This window comes from Mobula birostris, chromosome 23 (genome assembly GCF_030028105.1).
Source record: "Mobula birostris isolate sMobBir1 chromosome 23, sMobBir1.hap1, whole genome shotgun sequence".
NCBI lineage: Eukaryota > Metazoa > Chordata > Chondrichthyes > Myliobatiformes > Myliobatidae > Mobula > Mobula birostris.
In genome coordinates, this window is record NC_092392.1 from 39076002 (window position 1) to 39102802 (window position 26801).

General features: G+C 41.4%; 1 protein-coding gene across 5 annotated transcripts in view; it reads left to right on the forward strand.

Moving 5' to 3' along the window:
* Nucleotides 1-26801, forward strand: part of celsr1a (cadherin EGF LAG seven-pass G-type receptor 1a) — a 422758-nt gene that overhangs the window by 262563 nt on the left and 133394 nt on the right. For all 5 annotated transcript variants that reach the window (XM_072241527.1, XM_072241524.1, XM_072241528.1 and 2 more), the window contains exons 7-14: nucleotides 3084-3241; nucleotides 6863-7026; nucleotides 8270-8395; nucleotides 16942-17108; nucleotides 18342-18527; nucleotides 20983-21096; nucleotides 22987-23161; nucleotides 25615-25756. In XM_072241527.1, coding sequence (XP_072097628.1) covers nucleotides 3084-3241; nucleotides 6863-7026; nucleotides 8270-8395; nucleotides 16942-17108; nucleotides 18342-18527; nucleotides 20983-21096; nucleotides 22987-23161; nucleotides 25615-25756 — 1232 coding nt within the window. The remainder of the gene's footprint in view (nucleotides 1-3083; nucleotides 3242-6862; nucleotides 7027-8269; nucleotides 8396-16941; nucleotides 17109-18341; nucleotides 18528-20982; nucleotides 21097-22986; nucleotides 23162-25614; nucleotides 25757-26801) is intronic.

The window sequence follows — 26801 nt, forward strand, 5'->3', positions numbered from 1 at the left end:
CCTCCAGCGTTTTGTGTGTATTGCCTTGGATTTCCAGCATCTGCAGATTTTCTCTTTTTTCAGAATAATTATCACCTTAAATGACATAAAACCTGATGTTTTGCAGCAGTGCAGATGGTGCATTTTAATTGCATGAGTGTACTGGAGGGTATAATCACGTGCAAATGCTTGTAAATATAAATAACTTGGCTCTTTAATGCAATCCTGGCGAAGATGCATAACAATACATGCTGACATTTTCCCAAGTAGAGTTGAACACCCATTGTTCTAATGGCTGTAATAATAGGCATACAATCAAAGCTTGAAAACTTTTAACACCAGTTAAATGCCAGTGGTATACTGGTGTACATTTGAAAGGTGATAAGTAAGTGTTGAAGATGTGCATCTAAATGGCATGAAATAGTTGATTGGGATATGACCCAACAGATTGCATAAGGAAGAAACACGATGAATTAATTTGGACTAACACATTTCACTTTGTGTAAGAAACTTGGCTGTCGAAACGCCTTAGCAGTTCATTAACCACGGTATTTTTAGAAGCAGTTCTCATATTGATGTGGTAGTTTTGATTCACTCCTCTTATTCACTCCCTTGTGACACAGCTTTTGCCCAAGGATTGTCAGCAAGTTTTGTGCAGATTCTCGATACATAAAATAATCAGTATAATATAGTAATTATTTCTTTTGCTTTCTTGCTTTCTTGCCCTTTGCTTTCAATAAATCCCCTTTATTTTCTGATCTGATGGAGTTTTTATGCTTGTTTCTCCACCTGAAACCAAGAAACCAAATTGCTATAGTTGAGAGCTCTAGTTGTAAAAGCTTTGCTATAGTTCATTTACGACGCCTGCCCCTACTTCTCAGCCAAAGAATGTACTTTTAAGTCAAAAGGCCTTAAATTACTGGCATTCTTGAATGAATTGATAGATTTCCAACCATGCATTGAAGGGAGTTGTCACTGGATCTCCCTGCTTCTGCTTGCATGTGGTGGCAGGCTCAGATTTAGAATTTTATAGGGAAATCCAGACCCAAACACATACTGGGGAATATTTATGTGAAAAGATTCTGATGTACAATGGATCCATATGCTGTTTTCTTTCTTTGGCACTATGAGACTGAACGATAATTTATGTTTTGGAATGAAATGTATAGATTAGATTAGATTATGAGGACACGCAGTCCTCTTTTATTGTCATTTAGTAATGCATGCATTAAGAAATGTGCACGGCATCCTACTTACAAATACGATATAATTTCACCCGAGAGCTGCATGCACTGCGTCACGCCACCATCTTCTCCTCCCGCCGAGCATTAACAAGCATTTCTGGGTTCTCTTCCATCACTCCAACCAGGAAATCCGTTCGCGCACTTCAAGGTATGAGCCAAACTTGTAGGGTGTCCTCATTCACCGGGCATCATGAATTTTGAAGCGTTGGATCACGTTGTCTCGAGTTTGATTATCTCCGGGACAATTTGTTCTTTCCAGTCCAGTCATGCTCTGTTTCCCCTAGCTTACCTTTCTACATTCACCTCTGTGTCATTCTGGCACCTTCAGTGGATCTGCATGGGAAATAGAAATGATAATAAAACAGAGAACCATTATTGGGAGATCAGTAACCTTGTGCCAGGCATGGGAAACAACTTTCTTTATTTCCTTCTCATCCATGAGATGGTATTGGGAAAAGAAAAACAAGGTGGGTAGCACGTTAGTGTAGTGGTTAGCACAACGCTTTACAGTACCAGTGATTTGGGTTCAAATCCCGCTGCTGCCTGTAAGGAGTTTGTATGTTCTCTCCATGACAGCGTGGGTCTCTTCCCACAGTCCAAATACGAGAGGTGATTGATAAGTTCTTGGCCTAAGGTAGAAGAAGTTAATTTTAGAAAACCTAGCACATTTGTTTTTAAACATAGTCCCCTCCTACATGTACACACTTAGTCCAGTGGTCGCGGAGCATACGGATCCCTTCTTTGTAGAAGTGGTCCACAGCAGGGGCGATTGATAAGTTTGTGGCCTAAGGTAGAAGATGAGTTATTAACTTCAAACTTTCTGCATTATCACTCAAAGAGTTGAACTGCACTTGCATGTAATCAGAGTGTCTTCGACCTCCAGGTGGTCCACAACAAGGGTGATTGATAAGTTCATGGCCTAAGGTACAAGGAGATGAGTTATACAGCTCTAGTTACATGCATGTGCAGTTCAACTCTTTGAGTGAAAATGCAGTAAGTTTGAAGTTAATAACTCATCTCCTTCTATCTGAGGCCACGAACTTATTAATCACCCCTGCTGTGGACCACTTCTGGAGGTCCAAGACACCGACCTCTACAAAGAAGGGATCCGTATGCTCCACGACCACTGGACTAAGTGTGTAAATGTAGGAAAAATAAATGTGCTAGGTTTTCTAAAATTGAGTCCTTCTACTGTAGGCCACGAACTTATCAATCACCCCTGGTATGTACTAGTTGGTAGGTTAATTGATCATTGTAAATTGTCCTGTGATTAGGTTGGGGTTTAAATCGGGGGTTGCTGGGTAGCACAGCTAGAAGGCCTGGGAGAGCCTAGACTGTGCCGTATCTCAATAAAATTTTAAAAAATTACAACACAGATTACACTCAGGATGTGTAACTGCTATGCTTTCACCGCCCAAGACCACCACACTCCTCTGGCTTTGACTCTCAACATCATTCTTGTATCTCAAGTATTCCCACGTTATCCTGACTGCCATCACATCACAGGCTTTGACCTAAAGCTATGGCTCGGCTCACCTCACCTCACCTCACCTTTGGAGCCCTTCCTTCCCCTGTCTCCTTCTACTCAGTACAGAAGAGCGGGCAAAACATTATCAGTTCTAAAGGAATGTCCGTAGAATTGCACTGCGGGCTCTGAGACTCGGGGACAACTAAAGTTTACAACTTGCAAGCTGGTGTCTTCGGTATTCTTCCACGATGCTGATGTTTTTTGGGGCTTGAGTTTCTAAACCATGCTAATTGTATTGTATCCCAGTATATCAGCAAGGATAAAATTAATAAGCATTTTGTCTTCCTCATACTTCACTGCAAAAATAATGGTTCTCTTTTTGTTTTGTTTAGCCATATATTGGCAGATTAGGCATCCCTCACGGACCATCGGGAGAAAAAGTTGCTGTTGTTACAGTTGACAACTGCGACACCGCAGTTTCCGTGCGATTCGGAAGTCATATTGGAAATTATTCATGTGCTGCTCAGGGGACACAGATTGGCTCCAAAAAGTAAGATAAAATACTTGGGTACTTCTAAGCTATTTTATAATTCTGGTTGAATAGGCTTTTAAAATTCCGTCTTATTAAATACTACAAAAATGAGCCAAGTATAATTTAATTGTTAAAATTGGTAGTAGCCTTATTCAGTTTTTCATTCTGCTCCATCCGTGATGCTGTAGGAATGGCTAATTATAAGATATAGGAGCAGAGTGAGGCCATTCAGCCCATCGAGCCTGCTCTGCCATTCAATCATGCTTGGCTTATTTCCCAACCAGCGACTATTCAACTGACTGGGACGGGCTGCTAACTTATTCTGAGTTTTCCCTGATTCCAGTTTGCATATTTTCTGTCCTTGGATAGTGAGACCTAACTAGCTGATCTGAAAGTTTGATGGCCAAGCAGACTATTTTGACCCTCGTATTCTACTCTCTGATTTTTAGTTTAAGGGTTACAAAAATATTCTCCAAATAAAATCCACAATATTTTCCTCCAAATTCACTTCACAAAAAGGTTTAACCAAAGCTACTTGCGTATTTATATCCCCCCCCCCCCCCATGCCTGTTTGTGTGAAGAGAACAGGAACAGGTATTTTGAGAATGAAGAAAACCAGAGCCAAGCATGGTATTGTTCTTTTCAAATGATAATACAAACAGTCCCTGCTAGGGCAATGTAGATAACCCAACAGTGATCAATGAAGCTTGGTTATTAAATGTTCCTCTCTCCTTGGTCTGAGCTGCTAAGATCAACTTTACTGGATCCACTGGTGTTTCAGCTGAGATCAGCTAACATTGTGCAGACTCACAAATCAACCTTCATATCTTTTTGTCTCTTTGGCCGCCTGCCACATCCAGTAGGTTGACGTGAGTGTTATTATTCACAGGATGGCATTCAGACAGCTTCCACATTCCATCCTCAGTCCTTGTCTCTCCAAAGCAACATTACTTTGGCCTCGCATTGATAGTCAACTAAGAAGAAGGGCCAGAACTTTTGGACTCTCAGCCTATTTTCATGACTGATTGGTGGCCCGGCTCCATATATAAGCCTTAACAATTTTCATCAGTCACAGATGTAAAATTTATAACTAAAACAACATTGACTACAATTTTCTGAAAAGAGATCTAAAGTTCTGTCTTCTCTTTTCATAGTGGAACACTTCCTGCCTGTACTCTGGGCTGTAATTTTGGGCTATGTTCCCTAGCAATAATTTCTCTCCATTTCCCAGATCAGTTTCTTTTAATACCTTCAATTAATTTTTTTTTAAATTGCAGGCAAATGTAACACTAGTCTGTGTAATTCTCCTCTTAATTTAGCCCTGGGTGATCAGGCAACAAAATTAGTTTTTCTGGTGTGTCAGAAGAGCAACACTGTGACTCAAAGGCACCTGTCAGAACTCTGGAAAGAGACTACTTTGTGGGTTCCGCACATTAACGTGCAATAGTAGACATTTGTACAACAGCTCCCTATACTGATTGTATATTGTACTAACACACACAAAATGCTGGAGGAACTCAGCAGGTCAGGCAGCATCTATGGAAAAGGCGTTTTGGGCCAAGACCCTTCATAAAGGACTGGAAAAAAGAGACAAGAAGTCAGAGGAAGAAGGTGGGGGGAGGGTGGAAGAAGTACAAGGTAGCAGGTGAGAGGCAGTGGGGTGAAGTAAAGAGCTGGGAAGTCAATTGCTGGAAGAGATACCGGGCTGGAGAAGGGGGAATCTGATAGGAGAGGGTGGAAGGCCATGGAGGAAAGGAAAGGTGGAGGAGCACTAGAGTTTCAGTGGAAATATCGACTGTTTACTCTTTTCCGTAAATGCTTCCTGGCCTGCTGAGTTCCTCCAGCACTTTGTGTGTATTACATTAATTTCTACCATCGGCAGATTTTCTCTTGTTTGATGTGTTGTACTATTCTGCCATTCCGATAGAAGAAGGGCAGATTGTTTGAACTCTCAGTCTATTCCACCACACAAAGTTGTGACAGATTAGACTGTCTATATCCCTATACTACCAACACTATACTGGTTTGTTAAGGCTGTCATTGCCTTGGAACATAGTGGGGATAAACGCCTACAACCTATTAAAGGCTCCCAATGGCATGCATCTCAAAAAGCCTTTGACTATCAAGTCCAGCTCCCGGCCTTCACATGTGGCTTAGCTACTGGGCCCAGTGGAACTGTTTCTACTGCCAGGAGAAGGGACAAAAGCAGGTTACTGGAGGCAGTTGGGGCTCATTGGCTGTGGCTGGCATCTCACCGAGAAGAGGGAAAACTCTAATCTCAAACCTCTGCTGCCTTATGACTATACCCACTCATTGGAGGGCTTTGGGAGTAAACCCTGAGGAAAAATCTGGAGCTGGAGTCCCTGAGGCAGTCTTACGTTGAGTTCAATGCTGACTGGCAACTCCTGCGATGCCGCTGGTGCCAAACTGTATCGGTCCTTGCAGTTCCTTTGGATTCATCAGCTGTGTGGAGAGGTAGAGCCTGCTGCATGGGCAATAACTTGCTCTCCATGTCATACTGCCCTGGCTTACGTATCACGTAGACAGCTGGGACACAATGGTTGACCCCAACCAGTGAAGTGTCTCGGCTACCATTCCAAATGCCTAAAAATCACACGAGAGAAATATTTTTAAATTACGAATATAAATGTCGTATTATTTGATTTTTTTGTCTCTTATTTTTTGTAATATTGTTTCAATACAAAAAATGAGAGACATCTTGGGAATCAAAGTTGGCTTTGAAAACAATAATTTCAGATATGCAGATGACACTGTGTTAATTGCAAGTACGGAGGAAGAACTACAAAACTTAACTGATATAATTGTTGAAGAAAGTGCGAAAATAGGTCTATCTATCAATTGCAAAAAGACAATGTATGGTGATATCCAAAAAGAAGGAGAATTCTATCTGCAGGCTGAGAATAAATGAGGAAGACATAAAACAAATACAGAACTTTTGCTACTTAGGAAGCTGGGTGACATCAAAAGAAGAATAGGGATGGCAAAAGACACCTTTACGAGGATGAAGAGTATACTGACCAATACTAAGCTAGGCATGACAACCCGCCTCAGAGTACTGAAATGTTACGTTTATCCAGTTATGTTATATGGCTCAGAATGTTAGACAGTATCTAGTAACATGAGGAAATGTATTGAAGCAGCAGAGATGTGGTTTTTGAGGAGGATACAAAGAATATCATGGACAAAACGAATATCTAACGAGGATGTCATAAACAGAGTAAACACAAAAAGAGAAATAATGTATGAGATCATGAAAAGGCAACATAACTTCATTGGACATGTGATTAGGAAAGAGGAGTTAAAATGCACGGTAATCATGGGAAAGATTGAAGGGAAGAAAGCAAGAGGAAGACAAAGACAAATGACGATGGAGACAGCAGGCAGAGAATTGGAAATGAATACCAATGAATTGACCCACTTGACTCGAAACAGAAGTGTGTGGGCCATGGCAGTCAAAGCTCAAACTGGGCATGGCACCTGATGATGATTATTTGATAGCATTATTTTAAATTGACTTTGGTTGTCCGTGAAACTCTGTATTCTCAGTATTTTAACCTAACTTCAAAGCTGTGTTCTTCACCAACAAAGAAGAATTTGTGTTCCTTTCATCTTCTTCAGGTCTTTGGACTTAACCGGACCTTTATTACTTGGAGGCGTCCCAAACCTTCCTGAAGACTTCCCTGTGCGCAATCGTGAATTTGTGGGATGTATGAGGAACTTGTCCATCGACAATAAGCAGCTGGATATGGCGAGTTTTATAGCAAATAATGGCACACTTGCAGGTAAGTAATGAGAACTTTTTGCAAAAGTGCCCCTGTGTGAAATAATGGTGAGGAGAAATGGATCTAGCCATGAATGTATGGCGTCAGCCACCTTACTGTATGACTGGTATTAATCATGTTTTTATGGCTACATTGTGTAACATTGAAGGTTTATTAACCATCTCAATAATTTAAGTCCTGAATGAGCTTATTATTCTTCGTAATGTTTATGTATTTGTCGGATGTGGTCTTCACAGGAAAGCCCATTCAGTGAAGTGGTGGTAAAGTACCTTCTTGAACTAGAATCATAGAGAAATGCAGCACAGTAACAGGCCCTTTGGCCCATCTAGTCCATGCCAAAACCATTTAAACTGCCTACTCCCAACAACTGCACCCAGACCATAGCCCTACCATCCACATGCCTATCCAAACTTTGCTTAAACGTTGAAATTGAGCTCACAATCACCACCTGTGCTGGCAGCTCGTTCCACATTCTCATGACCCTCTGAGTGGAGAAGTTTCCCCTCATGTTCCTCTTAAACTTTTCAACTTTCACCCTTACCCAATAACCTCTGGTTGTAGTCCCACCCAACCTCAGTGGGGAAAGCCTGCTTGGATCTACCCTGTCTATACCCGTACTGCAGAGAACTTATTCTCACAGAGCTGCAGGACTTCAGGGTTTTCATCCACGTGGCTGTTCAGAATTAATGTTTCATATCAACAGGGGTTTCCCAGTACCTTTGGCTTTTATGTCAGATTTTGTTTTTAAATTTGATTCTGAGGGCCTTACCAGTTCTTTGGTAATTCTTGTATTCTTTAGGGTCATAGTTACTTCCTGTTACACTGCTGGCATTTAGGGCAGCAATGAAGGTCCTTCATCGCTGTCTGTCCTTGGCCATCTTCTCTATTGTGCCCCAGATGTGGTTCAGGGTACTCATTTCTGCCTCTCCGGTATGGCGCCAAGTTTGTCTCCCACATTTCTTCCGCCCTTCAGGGGTCTAATGAAATGCTGCCTTGATGATGGAGTTGGCCTCTCTTATATTTCACAAATTATTCTCGCTACTGTTTATAGAATATGAACAACTTGGATATCTTACATAATTTGCACGTATCCACAGTCTCACCCTAAAAGTGCTGAGTGAATCTTGTTCACCCTTGTTGGAAAGATGTGATAAATGGCCGCCAAATAAGAGGAGAGGCTCAGAATGGAGTTACTGGTGAAAAAGGAAGAGAGGTTGAAAGTAATGCCTTTATTTGATTGCAGGGTGTCCAGCTAAGAAGAACTTCTGTGACGTAAATGTATGTCAGAATGGTGGACAGTGTGTGAATAAATGGAATACGTATAGTTGCCAATGTCCCTTGCGATTTGGTGGCAAGAACTGTGAGCAAGGTGAGTGACTTAATCCGCTGTGGGTAAAAAGAAGCTTCCTTTGGATTGATACAAACCTTAGATCTAATTTAACCCACTGAGTTTATACAAACAATTTCCACAATATCTAAACACAAGAAAGTCTGCAGATGCTGGAAATCCAAAGCAACACACACACAGTGCTGGAGGAACTCAACAGGTCAGGCAGCATCTATAGAAAAGAATAAACAGTCGGTGTTTCATGACAAGATCCTTTCTCAGTACTGAAGAGGAAGGGGAGGACACCAGAATTTTTAAAAAGTGGGGGGAGGGGAAGGAGGAAAGCTAGAAGGTGAGAGGTGAAGCCAGGTAGGTGAGAAAGGTAAAGGGCTAGAGAGGAAGGAATCTGATTGGAGAGGCGAATGGACCATAGAAAAAAGGGAAGGCGGAGGGGACCCAGGGGAAAGTGATGGGTAGGTGAGATGAGGTAAGAGGCCAGGGTGGGGAATAGAAAAAGAGGGGAGGGTGAGTGAATTTTTTTTAACTGGAAGGAGAAATCGATATTCATGCCATCTGGTTGGAGGCTACCCAGACAGAATATAAGATGTTGCTCCTCCACCCTGAGGGTAGTCTCATCCTGGCACATGAGGAAGACATGGACTGACATGTCAGAACAGGATTGGGAATTGGAATTAAAATGGTTGGCCACTGGGAAGATCTGTTTTTAGCAGATGGAGTGGATGTGTTCGACAAAGCGGTCCCCCTATTTACGACCAATCTTGCCAACGTAGAGAGGGCTGCCTCAGGCGTACTGGACAGATAGACAACCCCAGCAGATTCGCAGGTGAAGTGTTGCGCCACCTGGAAGGACTGTTTGGTGCCCTGAATGGAGACGATTGGGAAGGTGTAGCACTTTGGCTACTTTCAGGGATAAGCGCTGGGATGGAGATTAGTGGGGAGGGACAAATGGACAAGGAAATCACAGAGGGAACGATCCCTGCAGAAACCTAGGGGGAGGGGAGGAAGGGTGAAGATATGTTTAGTGGTAGGATTCCTTTGGAGGTGGCAGAAATTGCGGAGGATGATGTGTTGGATGTGGAGGCTGATGGGGAGGTAGTTAAGGAGAAGAGGAACTTGATTACTATTAAGGCGGTGGGAAGATGGGTTGAGCACAGATATTGGGGAAATGGAGGAGATGCAGGTGAAGGCAGCATCAACAGTGGAGTAAGGGAAACCCTGTTCGTTGAAGAAGGAGGACATCTCTAATGTCCTGGAAAGGAAAGCCTTATCCTGAGAACAGATACGGTGGTGGCAAAGGAGCTTAGAAAAGGGAATAGCATCATTACGGGAAACAGGGTGGGAGAGGTTAGTCAAGATAACTGTGGGAATTGGTAGGTTTGTAAAAGATGTCGGTTGGCAGTTTGTCTCCAGAGATGGAGACAGAGAGAGTGAGAAAGGGGAGGGAGATGTCAGAGATGGACCAATTGAATTTAAGGGCAGGGTAAAAGTAAGAGGTAAAGTTGATGAAATTGATGAGTTCAGCATGGGTGCATGAAGCAGCACCAATACAGTCATCAATGCAGTGGAGAGAGAGTTATGGAGCATCACTTTGGAAGGCTTGGAACATGGACTGTTCTACATAGCAGATGAAAAGGCAGGCATAGCTGGGGCCCACGTGGATGCCCATGGCTACCCCTGGAGTCTGGAGAAAGTGGGAGGAGCTGAAGGAAAAATTTTTAAGGGTGAACATCAGTTCTGCTGGACGAAGGATGGTGGCAGTGGAGGGGAACTGGTTCTTTTATTGAGAAATAAATATCTCGTCTGTTACTGATCTGGTGACTGCACAGAGGAGAATTGGCTGTGCCATGCTGATCCTTTGACTGTTTATGGCTCTAATAAGTTGACCTATTCAGTGGCTCTTGCTCCAAATGAACTACCCAAACCATATATTGCTTGTGACTTTATGTGCAGTAACATTTGTAAATTGATCAGTCAAAACACTGATCCACTTTGGAGGAGCGCAGTGACATAGCTAGTAGAGGGGCTGGCTCACAGTCATAATCACTCAAGCTTAATCCTCACCACCAGTGTTGTTAGAGTGGAGTTTGCACGACCATGGTTTGGGTTTCCAATGGGTGCTCCAGTTTTCTCCTCACACCCCGAAGAACTACTGGTTGGTAAGTTAATTGACAGCTGTAAATTGTCCCAAGTTATAGACGAGTAGTAGATTGTGGGGGGAGTTATCAGGGATGTGGAGAGAATTATGCATCAAGTATAAATCGATACTTGAATGTTGATGTGAAGCTAATGGACCAAAAAGCTCATTTCTGACATCTGCAATCTTGTGGAGCTAAACCAAATATGGTTAACGGAGTTTTTTAAAAGTATTCAGCCCCAACCCTTAGTTCACCTGAAAGAGGCATTCTGATCAATTTAACTGAGAATTTCTATTGGTGAATCTCAAGCTCCTTTTCTTTTCCCCCTACAGTGGAGCCCACAAACAGGGGAAATTGTAAAGCATGAAAAACTGAAGTGTCAGCGGTGCAAATGCATTCATTCCCCTTTTCTCAGTACTTGATTGACCCACCTCTCACAGCTATTATAGTCTGTAGTCTTTTTGGATAAGTCTCCATTAGCCTTGCACAATGTGATGGAGCAAGCTTTGCCCATTTCTCCTTGAAAATTGCTCAAGCTGTTCCAGGTTAGTTGGGGAGCAGCGGTAATCAGCAATCTTGAGATGTCACATTGGGTTAACGTCAGAACTTTGACTGCGCCACTCGAAGACATCAGTTTTCTTCATTTGAAGCCACTCCATGCTTGCTCTGGCCATGTTCTTTGCATCATTGTCCTGCTGAAAGATAAACTTCCTCCCCATTTTAAGCTTTCTGGCAGAGGCTAGCAGGTTTTTAGCAGCATTCATCTTCCCATCAATCTTGGCCAGACTCACAGTCCTGCTGCTGGTGGAGATGGCATCATCCCCATAGCATGATGCCATCTCCACCATACCTTACAGTAGAGATGCTGTTACCTGGCTGATGCTCAGTATTCAATTTGTGTTGAGGCCATCCAACCACAAGACTTTCTTTACACCTTTACAAAATCCTCCAAGTGTCACTTTGCAAAGTCTTTGCAAGCAAAGATATGCTTTTTTTTTAGCCAGGGCTTCTTCCTTATCACGCTTCCATAAATATGCTTTTTATGCAAGGCCTTAGAGATTGTGGAGCCATGAACTTCATCTCCAGTTGCAGCCATTGACTTCTGCAGCTCACTCAGAGTGACTTTTGGTGTCACAGTTGCCTCTGTTACAAGTGCTACTCTTCCCGGGTAACTAAGTTTAGTGGGGCAGCTTGATGTAGGCAGTGTGGCTGTAGATGCATATCTTTTCCACTTTTCCACAATGGACTGCATTGAGCTCTGGGTTATGTTGAGATAGTCTTGTACGCTTCCCCAGATTTATGCTTCTCTATTAGCATTTCACTGACTTGTCTTGAATGCTCTTTTGTCTTCATTTTGGTTTGGTCTGTTGAAAATCTACCATCCTGTTGGACTTGCTAGAGAGAGGGGGTATTCATTCAGGTGATCCTCCAAATTTCTACATCAACGGATCCGGTGAGTTGGTCAGGTATTGCACCTGTGGAAAGTTAGCATAATAACTACAAAGGGGATGAATGCTTTTATCAGTCTCACAATTTTGGTTTTTAATTTTTAGTAAATTGTTAACGTTTTGGAATTTTTTCTTTTGATTTGACATGATGTGCAATGTTTTGTCGGTTAACTCAAAAAATCGTACTTCAATATCTTTTATAAATGAGACAGTAAAATGTGAAACTAGTTCTGGCGGCTGAATATCCTTTCAAGGCACTATAGCTCCACAAAGATCCTTGTGCTTAGATTACATGTACGATTACAAACCCTGTTGTTTATACACTAAATCCTGAAATGTACCCTCCAAGACAAACAGGATCAAATTGTTTTAGCTGCTTGCATGAGGTTAACTTACAAACTTGGAACATTGAAATTTAAAGCCTTTGTGAAAGATATAGACATTTAAAGCAATTCCAAAAACAATATCCTTTTGTCAGAATACTTAATCAATTTCTGTGTAAACACAAAATAATCTGCAGATGCTGGGGTCAAAGCAACACTCACAACATGCTGGAGGAACTCAGCAGTTCGGGCAGCATCCATGGAAAAGATCGGTCGACGTTTCAGGTCGGAACCCTTCGTCAGGACTGTAGAGGGAGGGGGCAGGGGCCCTATAAAGCAGGTGGGGGGGAGGGTGGGAAGGAGAAGGCCGGTAGGTTCCAGGTGAAAAACCAGTAAGGGGAAAGATAAAGGGGTGGGGGAGGGGAAGCAGGGAGGTGATAGGCAGGGAAGGTGAAGAAGGAAGACCCAGACCCGCTACCACAGCCACGTCTCCTTCCTGGGAATGTGTACCCATTGTGTTTTCCCCTATTCCTTCTTCACCTTTCCTGCCTATCACCTCCCTGCTTCCCCTCCCCCACCCTTTTATCTTTCCCCTTACTAGTTTTTCACCTGGAACCTACCAGCCTTCTCCTTCCCACCCTCCCTCCACCTTCTTTATAGGGCTTCTGCCCCTTCCCTCTACAGTCCTGACGAAGGGTTCAGGCCCGAAACGTCAACCGATTTTTTCCACGGATGCTGCCCGACCTGCTGATTTCTGTGTAAAATGTCTTTTACATTGGTAGGTTGATCTTGTCAAACAGTCAACACAGCTGCTGTTGAATATTCAATTAGTGAGAATGCCATCTCTAATTTTAGCAGTTTGCTCATAAACCTCTGTGTATTATGTTGTCATGATGTAGATGTTCCACAGTTAGTGCTTGTCTTCAATTTAAAGTTGATAAGGTATGACAGCATGGAAGTTGTACCCTCTTGCACCTGTCTTTTTTTATTCACAAATCACAAAGGTTCTTAAAGGATGGAAAATTGGCCAGTGGTTATACCTCTGTCTAAAAAAAGAGTCAGGATAGAGCCAGTAACCACAGACCAGTCAGATGAACCACAAAGTACATAAAGTTTTAAAAACAGCAATTTGCAACTTAATTAGCAGCCACTGGGCAAATGTGGGATGATTGGAGAAAGCCATCATCAGTTTTTAGAGGCAAATTGTGTTTGATGAACTAGACAGAATTTTTTGATGAAGTAATAAGAGATGGCAAATGAAGGAAATACTTTTGATACGCAAAAAGACATCTAATAAATTGCCACATATAATAATTCATACTAATAAAAGCTGTAAATTGCAATAAGAAGGATATATAAAAATATTTTAAATTAGTGCAAAAAGAGAGGGAAAAATACTGTGGAACTGTTCATGAAAGCTTGTGGAGGGGGGAAGAAGCTATCCTTGAAATGTTGAATGTGAGTTTTCAGGCTCCTGTACCTCCTCCCTGGTGGTAGCAATGAGAAGGGGGCATGTCCTGGATGATGGGGGTCCTTAATATGGATAGATAGAAACAGTGCCATTTATCAGATACAAAGAAATATTGGACATGGAATAATTCAAAATAAGGCTGGATGAAAGAATTTGCAGGACAGTGGGGAGGAAGAATGGAATGAGACCCGTTCAATTTATGTAGAGCCCTTTCAGGTATCGTGGAGCCGATAGCCTCCTCTTTTCGTGTAACTTTCTGTGTTTTTCTATTGAAATCCTAACCACTTGATTCACCTTTGTGTAGCTGGTGTTTTAAACTCAGCGACGTTCATGCAGGTAGTTCAGTGGCAAGGACGACGCTGATCTCTGCCTTACTGATAAAATTAGGTCAGCAGTTGTGTAGCCTACCATATTAATTTTTAACTCTCAGCTTTGGCAAGGAGATGTGAATTAAATGGTCCTTACATGGTTGCTTTTATCTACCTGCCTGAGTGTAAAAGCTCTGTATATTTCACATATTGATGTTGAATTTCACAGTAAGTGCAGCAGAGATCTCTGCAGAGTGATGGGCCTGTTCCATGTTTCCAAAGCTGAAAAGTCTTGATCCTCTTTGTCCCCTTCCATTATCCTAAACAATAACATCACATTCTTTCAATGCCTGAATATCATGGAATAACTGGAAATGCTTTCGACTACACCTTATGAATTTCACATTTCAGTAATCATATTTTCTCTAGGTTTTTAGTAGTAGTGCTATGCTTTCATGAAATTTCTTGGTTTGATTGCTGCCTGGTGGTCACAAAACAGCATAGAAACTGATCAAACTGAGACCAATAGTCATTGCAAGGGGCTGTAAGAGAGCCTAGAGACTAGGGCCTGGAGAGCTGACAGGGAGCAGGGAACCAGGACTCCATTGCTGAAGAGGAATGAAGAAAGCATCACCTAGAGCCAGGTATTGAAGCTTTGGGATTTCTGGACAATGGATTATTGGAATTCAACTGTATAAGAGAAATAGGATCAATGGCCAGGCACATAACGGGTGTGGAAAGGACTGTGATACTGAAACACAGATGAAATCTGACAAGAGTTAACTTTAGAATCAAATTGTCTCAAGGCCTCATCTTTGTTGCTATAGTTTCCATTATCGGCACAGCACCATTAGCGACAGTGTACGCAATTCTTCAGTCACACATAAGGCGATTCTTGATTTTAATCTCCAGGTTAGGAGAGGAATGTTGACTCCACAATACTGCTGTTATTTCCCAGCAAGGTCTAAATTTCTGCTTCTCAAGGGGTGTAAGTGATGTACAGATCTCATGTCTTAGTTGAGTGCACTTACCTGCATTGTCCTCTGTAAAACAAAAAATGTCATTGTAACTAATCCTTTTAACATCTTTACCATGATGCCAAGAAAACATTTAAATCTCAAAGGTCACAGTCTGAATAAGATTAACAAGATAATTTGTCCAGCATGTGATGCATGTACCATTCTATAATTTGGTTAAAAGTGGCCATCATTGCCGTGCTGCAGATTACTCAGAGACCAATTGTATCAAAGTAAATCAACTGAGGACATTATACAGTACTAATAAATCTGTTTCCTTTATAACTAGAATATTACTTCAGGTCCCTGAATTACATGATTGACTGTCTGCGTCACAGGATCCTCTGTCTGACCCCTCCCCTTCCCTCTCCAGGTTCCTTCCTCTCCAGCCCTTTTCCTTTCCCACCCAACTGGCTTCACCTATCACCATCTAGCTATCCTCCTTCCCCTCCCGCCACTTTTTTATTCTGGCATCTTCCCCCTTCCTTTCCAGTCCCGAGAAAGGGTCTCAGCCTGAACCATCACCAGTTTGTTCATTTCCATAGGTGCTGCCTGATATGATGAGCTCCTCCAGCATTTTCTGTTTGTTGCTTTCACTGTCCAGTATTTGCAGGATCTTGCCTTTATGATTTGCTGGTTATAATTTGTGTGTTTGCATCAATAGTCATTATTATACTGCATCTCTGTTGTGGAAGGTGGAATTTTCCCCTTGTCACTGCAGTTGGCCTTGCCTTGCACAAGTTCTACGAATACCAGCACTGTGTCACATAAGTCACTGCAATTTTTAACCACTGGAATGCAATCAATGTGAGTGTCAGCACCAAAGATTACGCTACATGGACAGATTGCATAGCCTGGCTTTGCATTTCTTTCAGTATGGAAGATTAGGGAGTAAACCCTTGAGGTGTTTAAAATGATTGATGATTTGACAGAATGGATTGAAAGAATGTGTGTCCTCTGATGAATCATTCAGAGCAGAGAGGCTTAACTTTAAGATTAGAGCCAGGCCATCTGGGGTGACGTCTGGAACGCTGTTTCACATAAAACATGGTGGAAATCTGAGAAAAGATGTCCATGAAAAGCTGAGGTTAGATCCACTGGGACTTGTGGAATTGAGTTGTATTTCTAGTACAAGGTCATGGAACCAGGGTCAACAGTTGGATCTGTTGCATTGTAACAGTGGAACAGCGAGTTGCTGGTCTCCGCTCTCGTTGATGACGGAGCGACCTCTCTCTCCCTTGCTGGAGAGAGAGAGAGCCTGTCTGAGATACCAAAGTGCTGGGTTATGGACTGTAGTTTTGATGGACTCTGAATCAAGCTCTCTTTGGGGATTTTTGCCATTGCTTGCATGATGGAGGTAGTGTGTGGCGGGGGTGGGAGTGGTTGGTGCTTCTGGCGCGGGTGGAAGGGGGAGTGGGGATTGATGTTTTTGCTGCTGATTGTGCGAGGGGTGGGGGAGGGGGGCTTCAGGCCTTCAATGTTCTACAGTGTTCATTTTATGGGGTCTCGTCTCTTGTCTCACGGATGCCTGTGAAGAGTACAAATTTCAGGTTGTATATTGTATGCATTCACTGATATTAAATGAACCAAAATGAGTGTGTATCAAGAATAACTGAATTGAATGATTACAAAACTTTAAAAGGCTGAATATACCCACATTCCTAATACATGTGCTTTATCTTCATGCAATTCATCTTAACTTTGTATCAAGTTTTCTTTTTTAACAGGTTTCTTTTCGCTTCTGTTTACTGTTGACATTAGGTTAAAAGTAATTGGATAGAAGTTCCATATTGGAAAATTATGCACCTTTCTTCTGAAATCAAATCATTTTGCATTAGTGAACATGCTCTTCTCTACTCTCTCCAGTGATGCCCAACCCCCAGAGGTTCAAGGGCAGCAGTATGATCTCCTTTGATGACCTTGATATTACTATATCTGTGCCCTGGTATATTGGCCTAATGTTCCGTACAAGAAAAGCTAACGGATTCCTTGTTCAAGCAAATGCCGGAACTTCGTCCAAAATTAACATTCAGGTGAGCAGTTGTCCAAGGGCTTTGCATGGAGACATGAGAGACCGCAGAAGTTAGAGTCTGGAACAGCAATCTGCTAGAGGAGATCAGTGGGTTGGGCAGCATCTGTGGAAGGAAAGGAATTGTGGACCTTTCCGGTCAGGACTGATGCAGGGTTTCAACCCAAAATGTTGACACCTTCCACAGGTGCTGTTCAACCTGCTGAGTTCCTCCAGCAAATTGTTTGCTGCTCCTGAAATACTGCACATTACTGCCTCTGCTGAACTGGAACAGTCTTATTTATCACTGGAGTTGGGTGTAGCAGCCAATGCTCCCTCAATTAACCAATGCACGCACACATCTTTTGCTGCTAGCACCCAAAGGAATCTAAACTGCGCACAAAAGATTGGCACCCTCTACCTTATTGTTATGTTAAGTATATTTCATGATCGTATACAATCACAATTCCTGATGCGGACAGTGTTGACATGGAGCTTGCGAAGATTTGTCTGCAGATTTTAGAACTGGCTTATTTATACTGTTTTTATTGAAGAAATTATTCAGTGCACGCATGTTGTTATCACTGGGTAAAAAATTGCATTGCACAAGAATTTTGCGCACACTGGTCATTACAAATTAGAAGGAACATTGGTAGCAGCAATCACTCTTTGAACATTAGCAGCGAAATTTATCACAGTTAACATCACCATTTTCATAACTTTCGGAACTGCTATCCTGTCTGCAATGTTAAAGAACACGTGATTTCTTCAGGATTGTATTTTGAAATGGTAACAGTGATTGTGTTTATCCCGGCTTGCTTGTTTTCTAATCAAACAAGGTTAATGCTTATATTTTATACAATTTAATGAAATATTTTGCAAAAAAAAACTCTCCCATTTGCTGTGGGAGCAGATACTTGGTTTCATTCTGGGAAAATCGTGACTAGAATTAATCTGATTTAGTTACCTTCAACTGTCTCTCCACCTGCAGGGGCAGCAGTAATCTCTGGAAAATTAAAACATTTCTTTTTGCTGGCCTCACACTAATACTGAGCAGCTGTAAAATTATCCAAGGATATCCTTGGAATTTTTCAAGAGCCGTAGGGTTTCTGCGTTTCTATTTACAGTGAGCATTGACAAGTATAAGCTGGCTTCATGCCTAAATAGTGAAGGGAGTAGTGTGAGGTAGTGTGTGTCTCTCTTTTACTGTGTACAGTGAGAATTAGACCCAGTGCTCTTGCTTTTCCATCCCTGGCAGATAGCAGACAACGTCCTGCAATTTGAAGTGCACAACAGACTCGGACTGAAAGCCAAACTGAGACTGACTCGAATGCGGGTCAGTGATGGAGAGTGGCACCATTTACTGATTGAAATAAAAAGTATGAAGGATGGCAAGGACATCAAATACATGGCCGTCATGTCCTTGGATTACGGAATGTACCAGGTAACTCACTGCAGGGAAATTCCTGCAATTTCATTAGCCTCCAGAGACCATTGTAAATGTTTATCCACATAATTACTTTCAAAATTCAAATGCTCTAACATTTTCTGTCATTCATTCTTTGGGTATTTTTTCTGTTTCATGGATGTCTGTGAAGAGTAAGAATTTCAAGTTGTAAACTGAATATATTCTCTGATATTAAATTGAACCATTTGAAAATTGGAAAAGTAGCTAAAGATTTGAACATCTGAAAATGTAACTTGAGCACCTGTCCCTGAGCACTTAAATTCATTGGATTTCTCCTGGGCTCCCTTTGGATAGTGGTGTCTGTTGTTCTCAATGAAAGTTGCTATAAGATCTAAATACCGCCACCTCAAAATGGTTTAGCATCAGTGTCTTTTATTTTGGGTGGAAACCACTTTCGCATTGCTATCCTATGGACATTCATATGCTATGGATCATTATTTTTTTTTATTGAGATACAGCGCCTTCCAACCCTTCGAGGCACGCCGCCCAGCAATCCCCCAACTTAACCCTAGCCTAATCACGGGATAATTTACAATGACCAACTAACCTGCCAATCAGTATGTCTTTGGACTGTGGGAGGAAACTGGAGCACCCACTGGAAACCTGTGCGGTCACGGGGAGAACGTACAAACCCCTTACGGGCAGCAGTGGGAATTGAACTGTGGTTGCTGGTACTATAGAGTATTCTGCCAACCACTATGTTACCACGCCAGCATGCTATATTTTTCCAACAGTTCTAATTGGACATGAAAGGCACAGCATTGAAACAATAGGTCATGCATCTTCCCTCAATCAGCAATGGAATCTCAGTATAAATAATTATATATTTTCATCTTGTGGCTGGAGATTTAATTTTGCTTTTAATAATATTCCATGAACTAAGTCTAATGTTTGTAGCTTGTTCATCCTCATATTCCCTTTCCTACTTCCAGTATCATCACCTCTTCTGACTATTTATCTTTCTGGCTGTTCAAAATTTTAATTTCATCTCCTTGTCTTCTCACATGCTTTATTTTCCCCTTTTCTGCTTTTCCTCTGTCTAAGGCAGGGGTTCCCAACGTGTGGTCCATGGCATAAAAAAGATTCGGAACCCCTGGTTTAAAGGGTGAATATGACATGAGCACCATTCCTATACCTTGCCTAGAGGAGTGCCTTGGCCGCCAAAGTGTTACGACAATAACCTGCTTGGTTGACATGATGTTGATGAGCATTGCTGTTGCAGATATGTTTTCCAGTGGTTTATAAGCCCCTTTCCCCACTCCCCAAGGAATAACTTTCACTTTGTTTGCATCCCTTGATCATTTGGGATATCAAGAAAAATATCAATACAGGGTAAAAATGATCACCAAAGTTCTAAGTTAGAATTTAGTTTATATTGTGTAATGCACTTGTATTGAATTTATTACATCGAAGACTGAGGGGAGATTTGATAGAGATATACAAAATTGTAAGGGTTACAGGGAGGGTAAATTCCAGCAGGCTTTTTCCACTGAGGATGGGTGGCTGTACAACTAGAGGTCATGGGTTGAGGGTAAAAGATGAAAAACTTAAGAAGAACATGAAGGGAAGCTTATTCATTCAGAAGGTTGTGAGAGTGTGGAACGAGCGGCCAGCACAAGTGGTGAATGCGAGCACATTTTCAATGTTTTAGAGAAGTTTGAATAGATACATGGATGGGAGGGGTGTGGAGAGCTATGGTCCCGCTACAGGCGGTTTAAATGGTTTGGCATGGACTCGAAGACCTGAAGGGCCTGTTTCTGTGCTGTACTTTTCTATGACTCAATGTTAAAGTTAAAGTCTATCCAGAGCCTTATAGGCTCATCGGGCCGGTGCTTATGCCGGTTTCCGTGGCATGAAGCGACTCAGAGTACAAGACTCTCCCCACCCCGATAGGACGCTAGTCTATCGCAAGGTTAACCTCCAGCATTTTGCCAGTACCCATATTCAGCTGGGTGGACTGGAGCAATATGTGGTTAAGTGCCAGCTCAAGGACACAACACACTGCCTCGGCTGGGGCTCGAACTCATGACCTTCAGATCACTAGTCCAATGCCTTGACCACTTGGCCATGCGCCACACTATGACTCTATGATTACCAGGAATACCTTGAAGGAAAGGAAAATCAAATGAAGTATTACAGTTTCACGGGATCCCTGCACCAATGATGAATGTCAAGAGTTGTACTTGATCATTTGACCTTCCTGTGCACTATGCAGGGTTGCAACAATGCTGTTACCCTGCTAGTGATAACTGTTATTAATGATAACATCAGACCACAAGGGTTATCTTTTATCTATTCTTTTTTCTGCCATCACGGGCTTTTTGCCATCTAGCAAGTTTGTGTTTATTGTGGGACATCAATGCATTTGAATTAGCCAATAACTGAAAAAAAAAGTTCTAAGGCTTTAATGTTCGACTGTGTGTTATTACAGGCCAGTGTAGAAATTGGGAATGAATTACCAGGATTAAAATTGAGGAGTATCTTTGTTGGACGTCTTCCTGAAGATTTGGGTACAAGCCAGCAAGGGTTCTATGGCTGCATGCAGGTAAGGAACAACAAAGGGTCTTTCTTTTCCTCTACTGTTAAGACCTATACTTGAGTCACAATTGAAAAACAAAAATAAAACCTCATATACTGGAAAGAACTTCATATCCTATTCTGCTCACCAAACTAACTTGCTTCCTCTCTTTCTCACTTCTGACGAACAATCTGCAGCCTGAATAGTTAACACTTTCTTCTCTTCTTTCTATAGATGCTGACTGGCCTTTTAAGCTTTTTCTAGCATTTTCTGTTTTTAATGTAACTAGATTACCTTTTATACGGGCACCGTAGCACCCATTCAGCTGGATTAGTTTTCTGCCTGAATGCCATAGTTTTATTTTGAGTCTGTGACTCCTGATTTATAACATGGGGAAACATCAGCTCAGCATCTACCTTGTCAAGCCCAAGCATCTGGTGCTTTAGTAAGATCACCTTTCGTCTTCTTAACCTGAGCAAGCATAGGCCCAGGCTGCTCAGTGTCTCCTCCTTGGGCAATCAGTCAGATGAAGATTGGCTGTGCTGCCTCTTCTTTAATTCGTAAGACTAAACCTCCGTGATGTATTCCAGATGAGCTCTCACTGAGGCTCTGTGAAATTACAGTATTTCCTCTAAAGGCCAACACAATGTTTGTCTTCCAAATTTTTGCTGTATCTGCATGTTACCATCAATGTACCATTATACCCTGATCCCTCTGAAGACCAACATTATTTCAATCTCTCACCATTTGAAAATATTCAAATGGATGACTTCATAAACATCATCCACCACAACATCATCCATTCAGTAAGGCTAACTATATCCCCTGAAGCCTGTCTTCATTCTTCTCACATTATATTGCCAGCCAGCTTTAAGTATTCAAAGATAGTTCTTAGTCTCCTTGTGCTCCAAGAACACCAATTTGCTCTATTGACTAATTGTGCAGAGATGGAGGATGTGTGACTTTTTTACAGAGGGATTGAGAGTGCATTCAATGCTAATGGCCATTCGGGTACACTATTTTGTTTTATGTTTTTGTTCTATTGGTTGCATTATGTCCTGGTAAAGAAACACTAATGCCCAGGAATAGGCAGCATCTCTAGGAAGAGGTACAGTCGACGTTTCCAGCTGAGACCCTTCGTCAGGACTAACTGTTAGTCCTGACGAAGGGTCTCGGCCCGAAATGTCAACTGTACCTCTTCCTAAAGATGCTGCCTGGCCTGCTGTGTTCACCAGCAACCTTGACGTGTGTTGCTTGAATTTCCAGCATCTGCAGATTTCCTCATGTTTGCCCAGGAATAGATCAGTCTACAGTAAGTGCTAGATAGAGCCCAGTCCATCAAAGGGAAAGCTTTCCCCACCATTCAGCACAAATTTACATGGAGCACTGCTTTCAGAAAGCATCAACCATCTGGACCATGCTCTCTTCTTGCTGCTACCTTTGGGCAGGATGTACAGGAGCCTCAGGTCCCACACCATCAGGTTCAGGAACAATTTTTGCCCTACAACTGTCAGGCTGCTGAAGCAGAGTGGATAACTTCACTCACTGCAACTCTGAACTGATTCCACAACCTACAAGACTCACTTTCAAGGATTCTACAACTTATGTTCTCAATATTTTTTTACTTGCACCATTTGCCTTCTTTTGCACTCTGGTTGTTTTAATTTTTGGTTATGTATAATTTTTAATAAATTCTATTGCATTTCTTTATTGTCTGTAAATGCCTATAATAAACTGAATCTCAAGGTAGTATATGGTAGCATGCATGTAGTTTGATAATAAATTAACTTTGATGTTGAGCAGCCTCTGGTGTGAAGTGTCTTCAGCATAATATTGTGATGCAGAAAAGAAAAATTTCTTTAACGTGATTGATGTGCATTAACTTTAAAGAGAGTTCCTTTCACTCCTCTGTAATAGGGACTGCGAATGGGTGATACTTCAACAAATGTAGCCTCTCTGAACATGGATCGGGCTATAAAATTTCAAGTAGAGAATGGTTGTCATATTCCAGATCAGTGTGATGCCAATCCCTGCCCCTCAAACAGCCGCTGCATTGATGATTGGGATAGTCACTCCTGTTTCTGTGAACCAGGTATTTGGATGTCTTCCTTGGCTCAATACAGTGTTTAGTTATCAGTGGAAAATTGCACTGTTGGCGTAATTCTTAATTCTGAAGATATTTTTGATCTTCTGACTTCAAACTTTGCATGAGCTTCTACAAATGTATGTAATTCCTTTGTATTTAATAACTAAAAGGAAATGACAGATGGAATGCAATGTAACTGTATGGTTATCCACCTTAGAAGGAAGAATGAAAAATCAAATTATTATTTCAATGGAGTACAATTGCAAAGGGATATGGGGTGGGGGGGGTCTTAATGCTAGAAACACAAAGGATTGATTTGCAGGTACAGGAAGTAATTAACATTGATGTAATGTTTATTTTTATTCAAAAGGCTGTCAGGGAGATAGTGGGAATGAGAAATTAATAATAGGGAAGTTTTAATGCAAAGTCACAGAATTCTGGTAAGTATCTGCTTGGAGTTCTGTGCACAGTTTCAGTTTGCAGTACGTTGCAGAGACGTTTGGTTGTGGTTGGTTGGAATGATGGTTTGTGGAATGAAGAGGTGGATGTCTTGAAGAGAGGCTGAATATATTTGACCTATGTACATTGAAATGTAAGAGTATCAGAAAAGATACTGAAAAGATTGACAGGGAGGATATGAAGGAATTCTTCCGTCAGAGGGTTGTGACTCTTTGGAATTCTCTACCTAGCAAAACATGGGAACAGAGTCATTAAATGTATTCAAGGCAGAGATTGACCAACATATTCGAGCTACAGTACAAGGGAGTTGAGGGATATGGGAAGGGAGTGGGAAAGTGATTTTGAGGCCAAAGTTGGATAAGCAGTATTTTTCTTGAATGAAAGAGCAGGCTTAAGGGCCTTACCAACACCAACTTTTTTCCTGATGTTCTGATTTATAACTTTTACATAGGATTGCCAATAATTGTATTCCAATATTTATGTATGTAACCTTTATTAGATTACATTATGTCAGGAAATTCAGTGCCTTTAAAAGCAAAGAAAAATAGAAATACATTGTGGAATAGTTAAGAGAAAATTGAGAAAGAAAAATGGGCACAGTATGATTTAAAACTGGGAGACTGGAAGGGTTGGATAGGATGCAAGAGGGTGCAAGGGTGAATAATGCAGAGCTAGGAATTGTTTTAAAAACTGGAACTGAAATTGAAGATGTACAGCTAGAGAGATATGTAACAGGAAGAACGGATCAATATTATAAAATGACCCTCGGAATGCAGTCAGGAAATGAAAAAATATATTTATCTTTTTCCATGAATGTTAGTGTCCGTAGATACATACATATGTCAATTAATTTATGTATGTAATTATTCTGAAGCCAAAGAATCGGTTGGATGTTAAGATGCAAATAGTGGAGATTACATGGATCAAACCTGACGAAATAAGATAGAGAAAACCATTGTCACCAATGATCACAGTCACAGAGTAAAATGATTATGGTAGTCCGGTTCCCCAATTGCTGAGTGCAGAACTAGGGGGATTAATCTCAGGATAAGAGATTGCCCTTTTCCAGCTGAGATGAGCTGCACTTTAGATTCTTACCAACTGAAAGCCAGTGAGTGTCCTGATGCTGAGATTAATTGATTTTTGGAACTGAAGGTATCAAAGGGTGTAGGGACTGGGAGAGAGAGGGATATTGTATCAGCCATAATTTTATTGAATAGAGAAACAGGCTTAAGCGACTTTGTGACCCGGACCATGATATCTATAAGTAGTAAACTGCTAATAGAACAAGAGAGTCATCGCTACTGACGAATAGTACTAAAGCCTTAAGTTGTGGGACTTGGAGGCAGGAAACTAAGCAGCAAGCTTGGCTGTACAGAAGTCAGGGGTTCTCAACTTGGGGCCCATGGACCCCTTGCTTAATGGTATTGGTCCATGGCATAAAAAAGGTTGGGAACCCCTGAATGGGTAGAAAGAGCAACTACATTTTGAGGCACTCAGTTTTTCCATCAATGAAATGTACTTTCAATATAGTGTTGTCAGTGTATTTATGTAAATTTTACCAACAACACTAAATTGAAGTACAGAAGTATAGAGTGAAAATGTGGAAGTGCCATCAACAACTTTGAAATCCTTTTGATAAGATGATGAGTGCTTGGGGATCATCTCATTTTAGTCAGGTTTGATGAGGTATTTCTATTTGTTGTGAGCCAGCTAAAATGAGATACCTATGACTCCAGTTATTTATTAATGATTTACCAATGTACATCAATTATGTTAATTATTTACCAATGTGCATTATAGAGTGATGTCATCTGTTACTCTGAGAGCTTTACATGTGCATAGACTTGAATTGAATGTAATTTCATGGATAATTCATTTAGAAGCTTGCAGCTTTAGAATTGAATGTAATTTCATGGATAATTCATTTTGAAAAAAGGTGCAGTGCAAGTATTTATTAATCTAAATATAATAATTATTTTCACCCCCCCCCCGAACAGGATTCTTTGGGAGGAACTGCATAGATGTCTGCAAACTGAATCCATGTGAACATGTGTCTCACTGTGTTCACAAACCAGGTTTCACACATGGCTATTCCTGTGACTGTGGAGAAAACTATTATGGTCAATACTGTGAAAACAAGTAAGGAACAAAAAACTGGTGATATATTTGGAGCTAATTTTAAGCAAGAAATACCATTGTTTGATTATGACAAGACACTCTTATCTTTCTGTCTTATCGTTAACAGATAGAGGGTTCACAGAGAAACCAAGAACACTGACATACTTTTGTTTTGACTTGAGAAAATATGTTAAATTGTAATTAACATTTTAAAAAGAGCTAAATAAATATTTGTTTTTGATTATGGGTAGTAATTTATCAAGATATTCTTAAGTAATCAAATGCTTTATGTAACAGAATGATTCCTGGGACAGTGAACAATTTGTTTGTGGAACACTACACTGCCCTGGGTGTGCTCTTTCAGGTTGTATTGTGTTGTAGAGTCCAGTTGATCATCTTTGGACCGTGAAGTTGGATAATTTTATTGTGGCTGCTGGATCCTTTCCGTCAGAGACATCTCATGTGATGCACTGCAACGTGGTCTGAGCAGTCAAAACATACAGGAAAGCATGAGCAGGAGTAGGCCACATGTCTCTGAGAAAAAGAAAGATTTGAAAGTTTAGCTTTATTTGTCACACATACATACGGTGTAATGCAACATTTGCATCAAATCAGATCAGTGTGTTTTCTGCTGGGCAGCCTCCAGGTGCCACCACACTTCTGGTGCCAACCAAGCTGCCTGTGTGCAGTTTGTGTATTCTCCCTGTGACTCTGTAGGTTTCCCCATGGCATTCCATTTTCCTTCCCCATCCCAGAAATGCGCTGTGTGGTAGGTTAAATGACCTGTAGTGTGTACATGAATGGCAGAATCTGGGAGAAGTTGATGGAAACGTGGTGAGAAAAGGCTGCGGAGAAAATTGGTGGGGAATGGGATTGCTCTCTGAGCTGACAAAAATCGGAGCGACTGAATGATTCCCTTCAAAATTATGAAATGTGGTTGGCAATACTAGTCGGACAAAACAAAAACTGGGAATATGGCTGAAACTTCCATTATTCGGTGAAGTCAAGTGGAGTTTATTGTCAAATCACAATTACAGTGAAGTACCAGTACAATGAAAAGCTTATT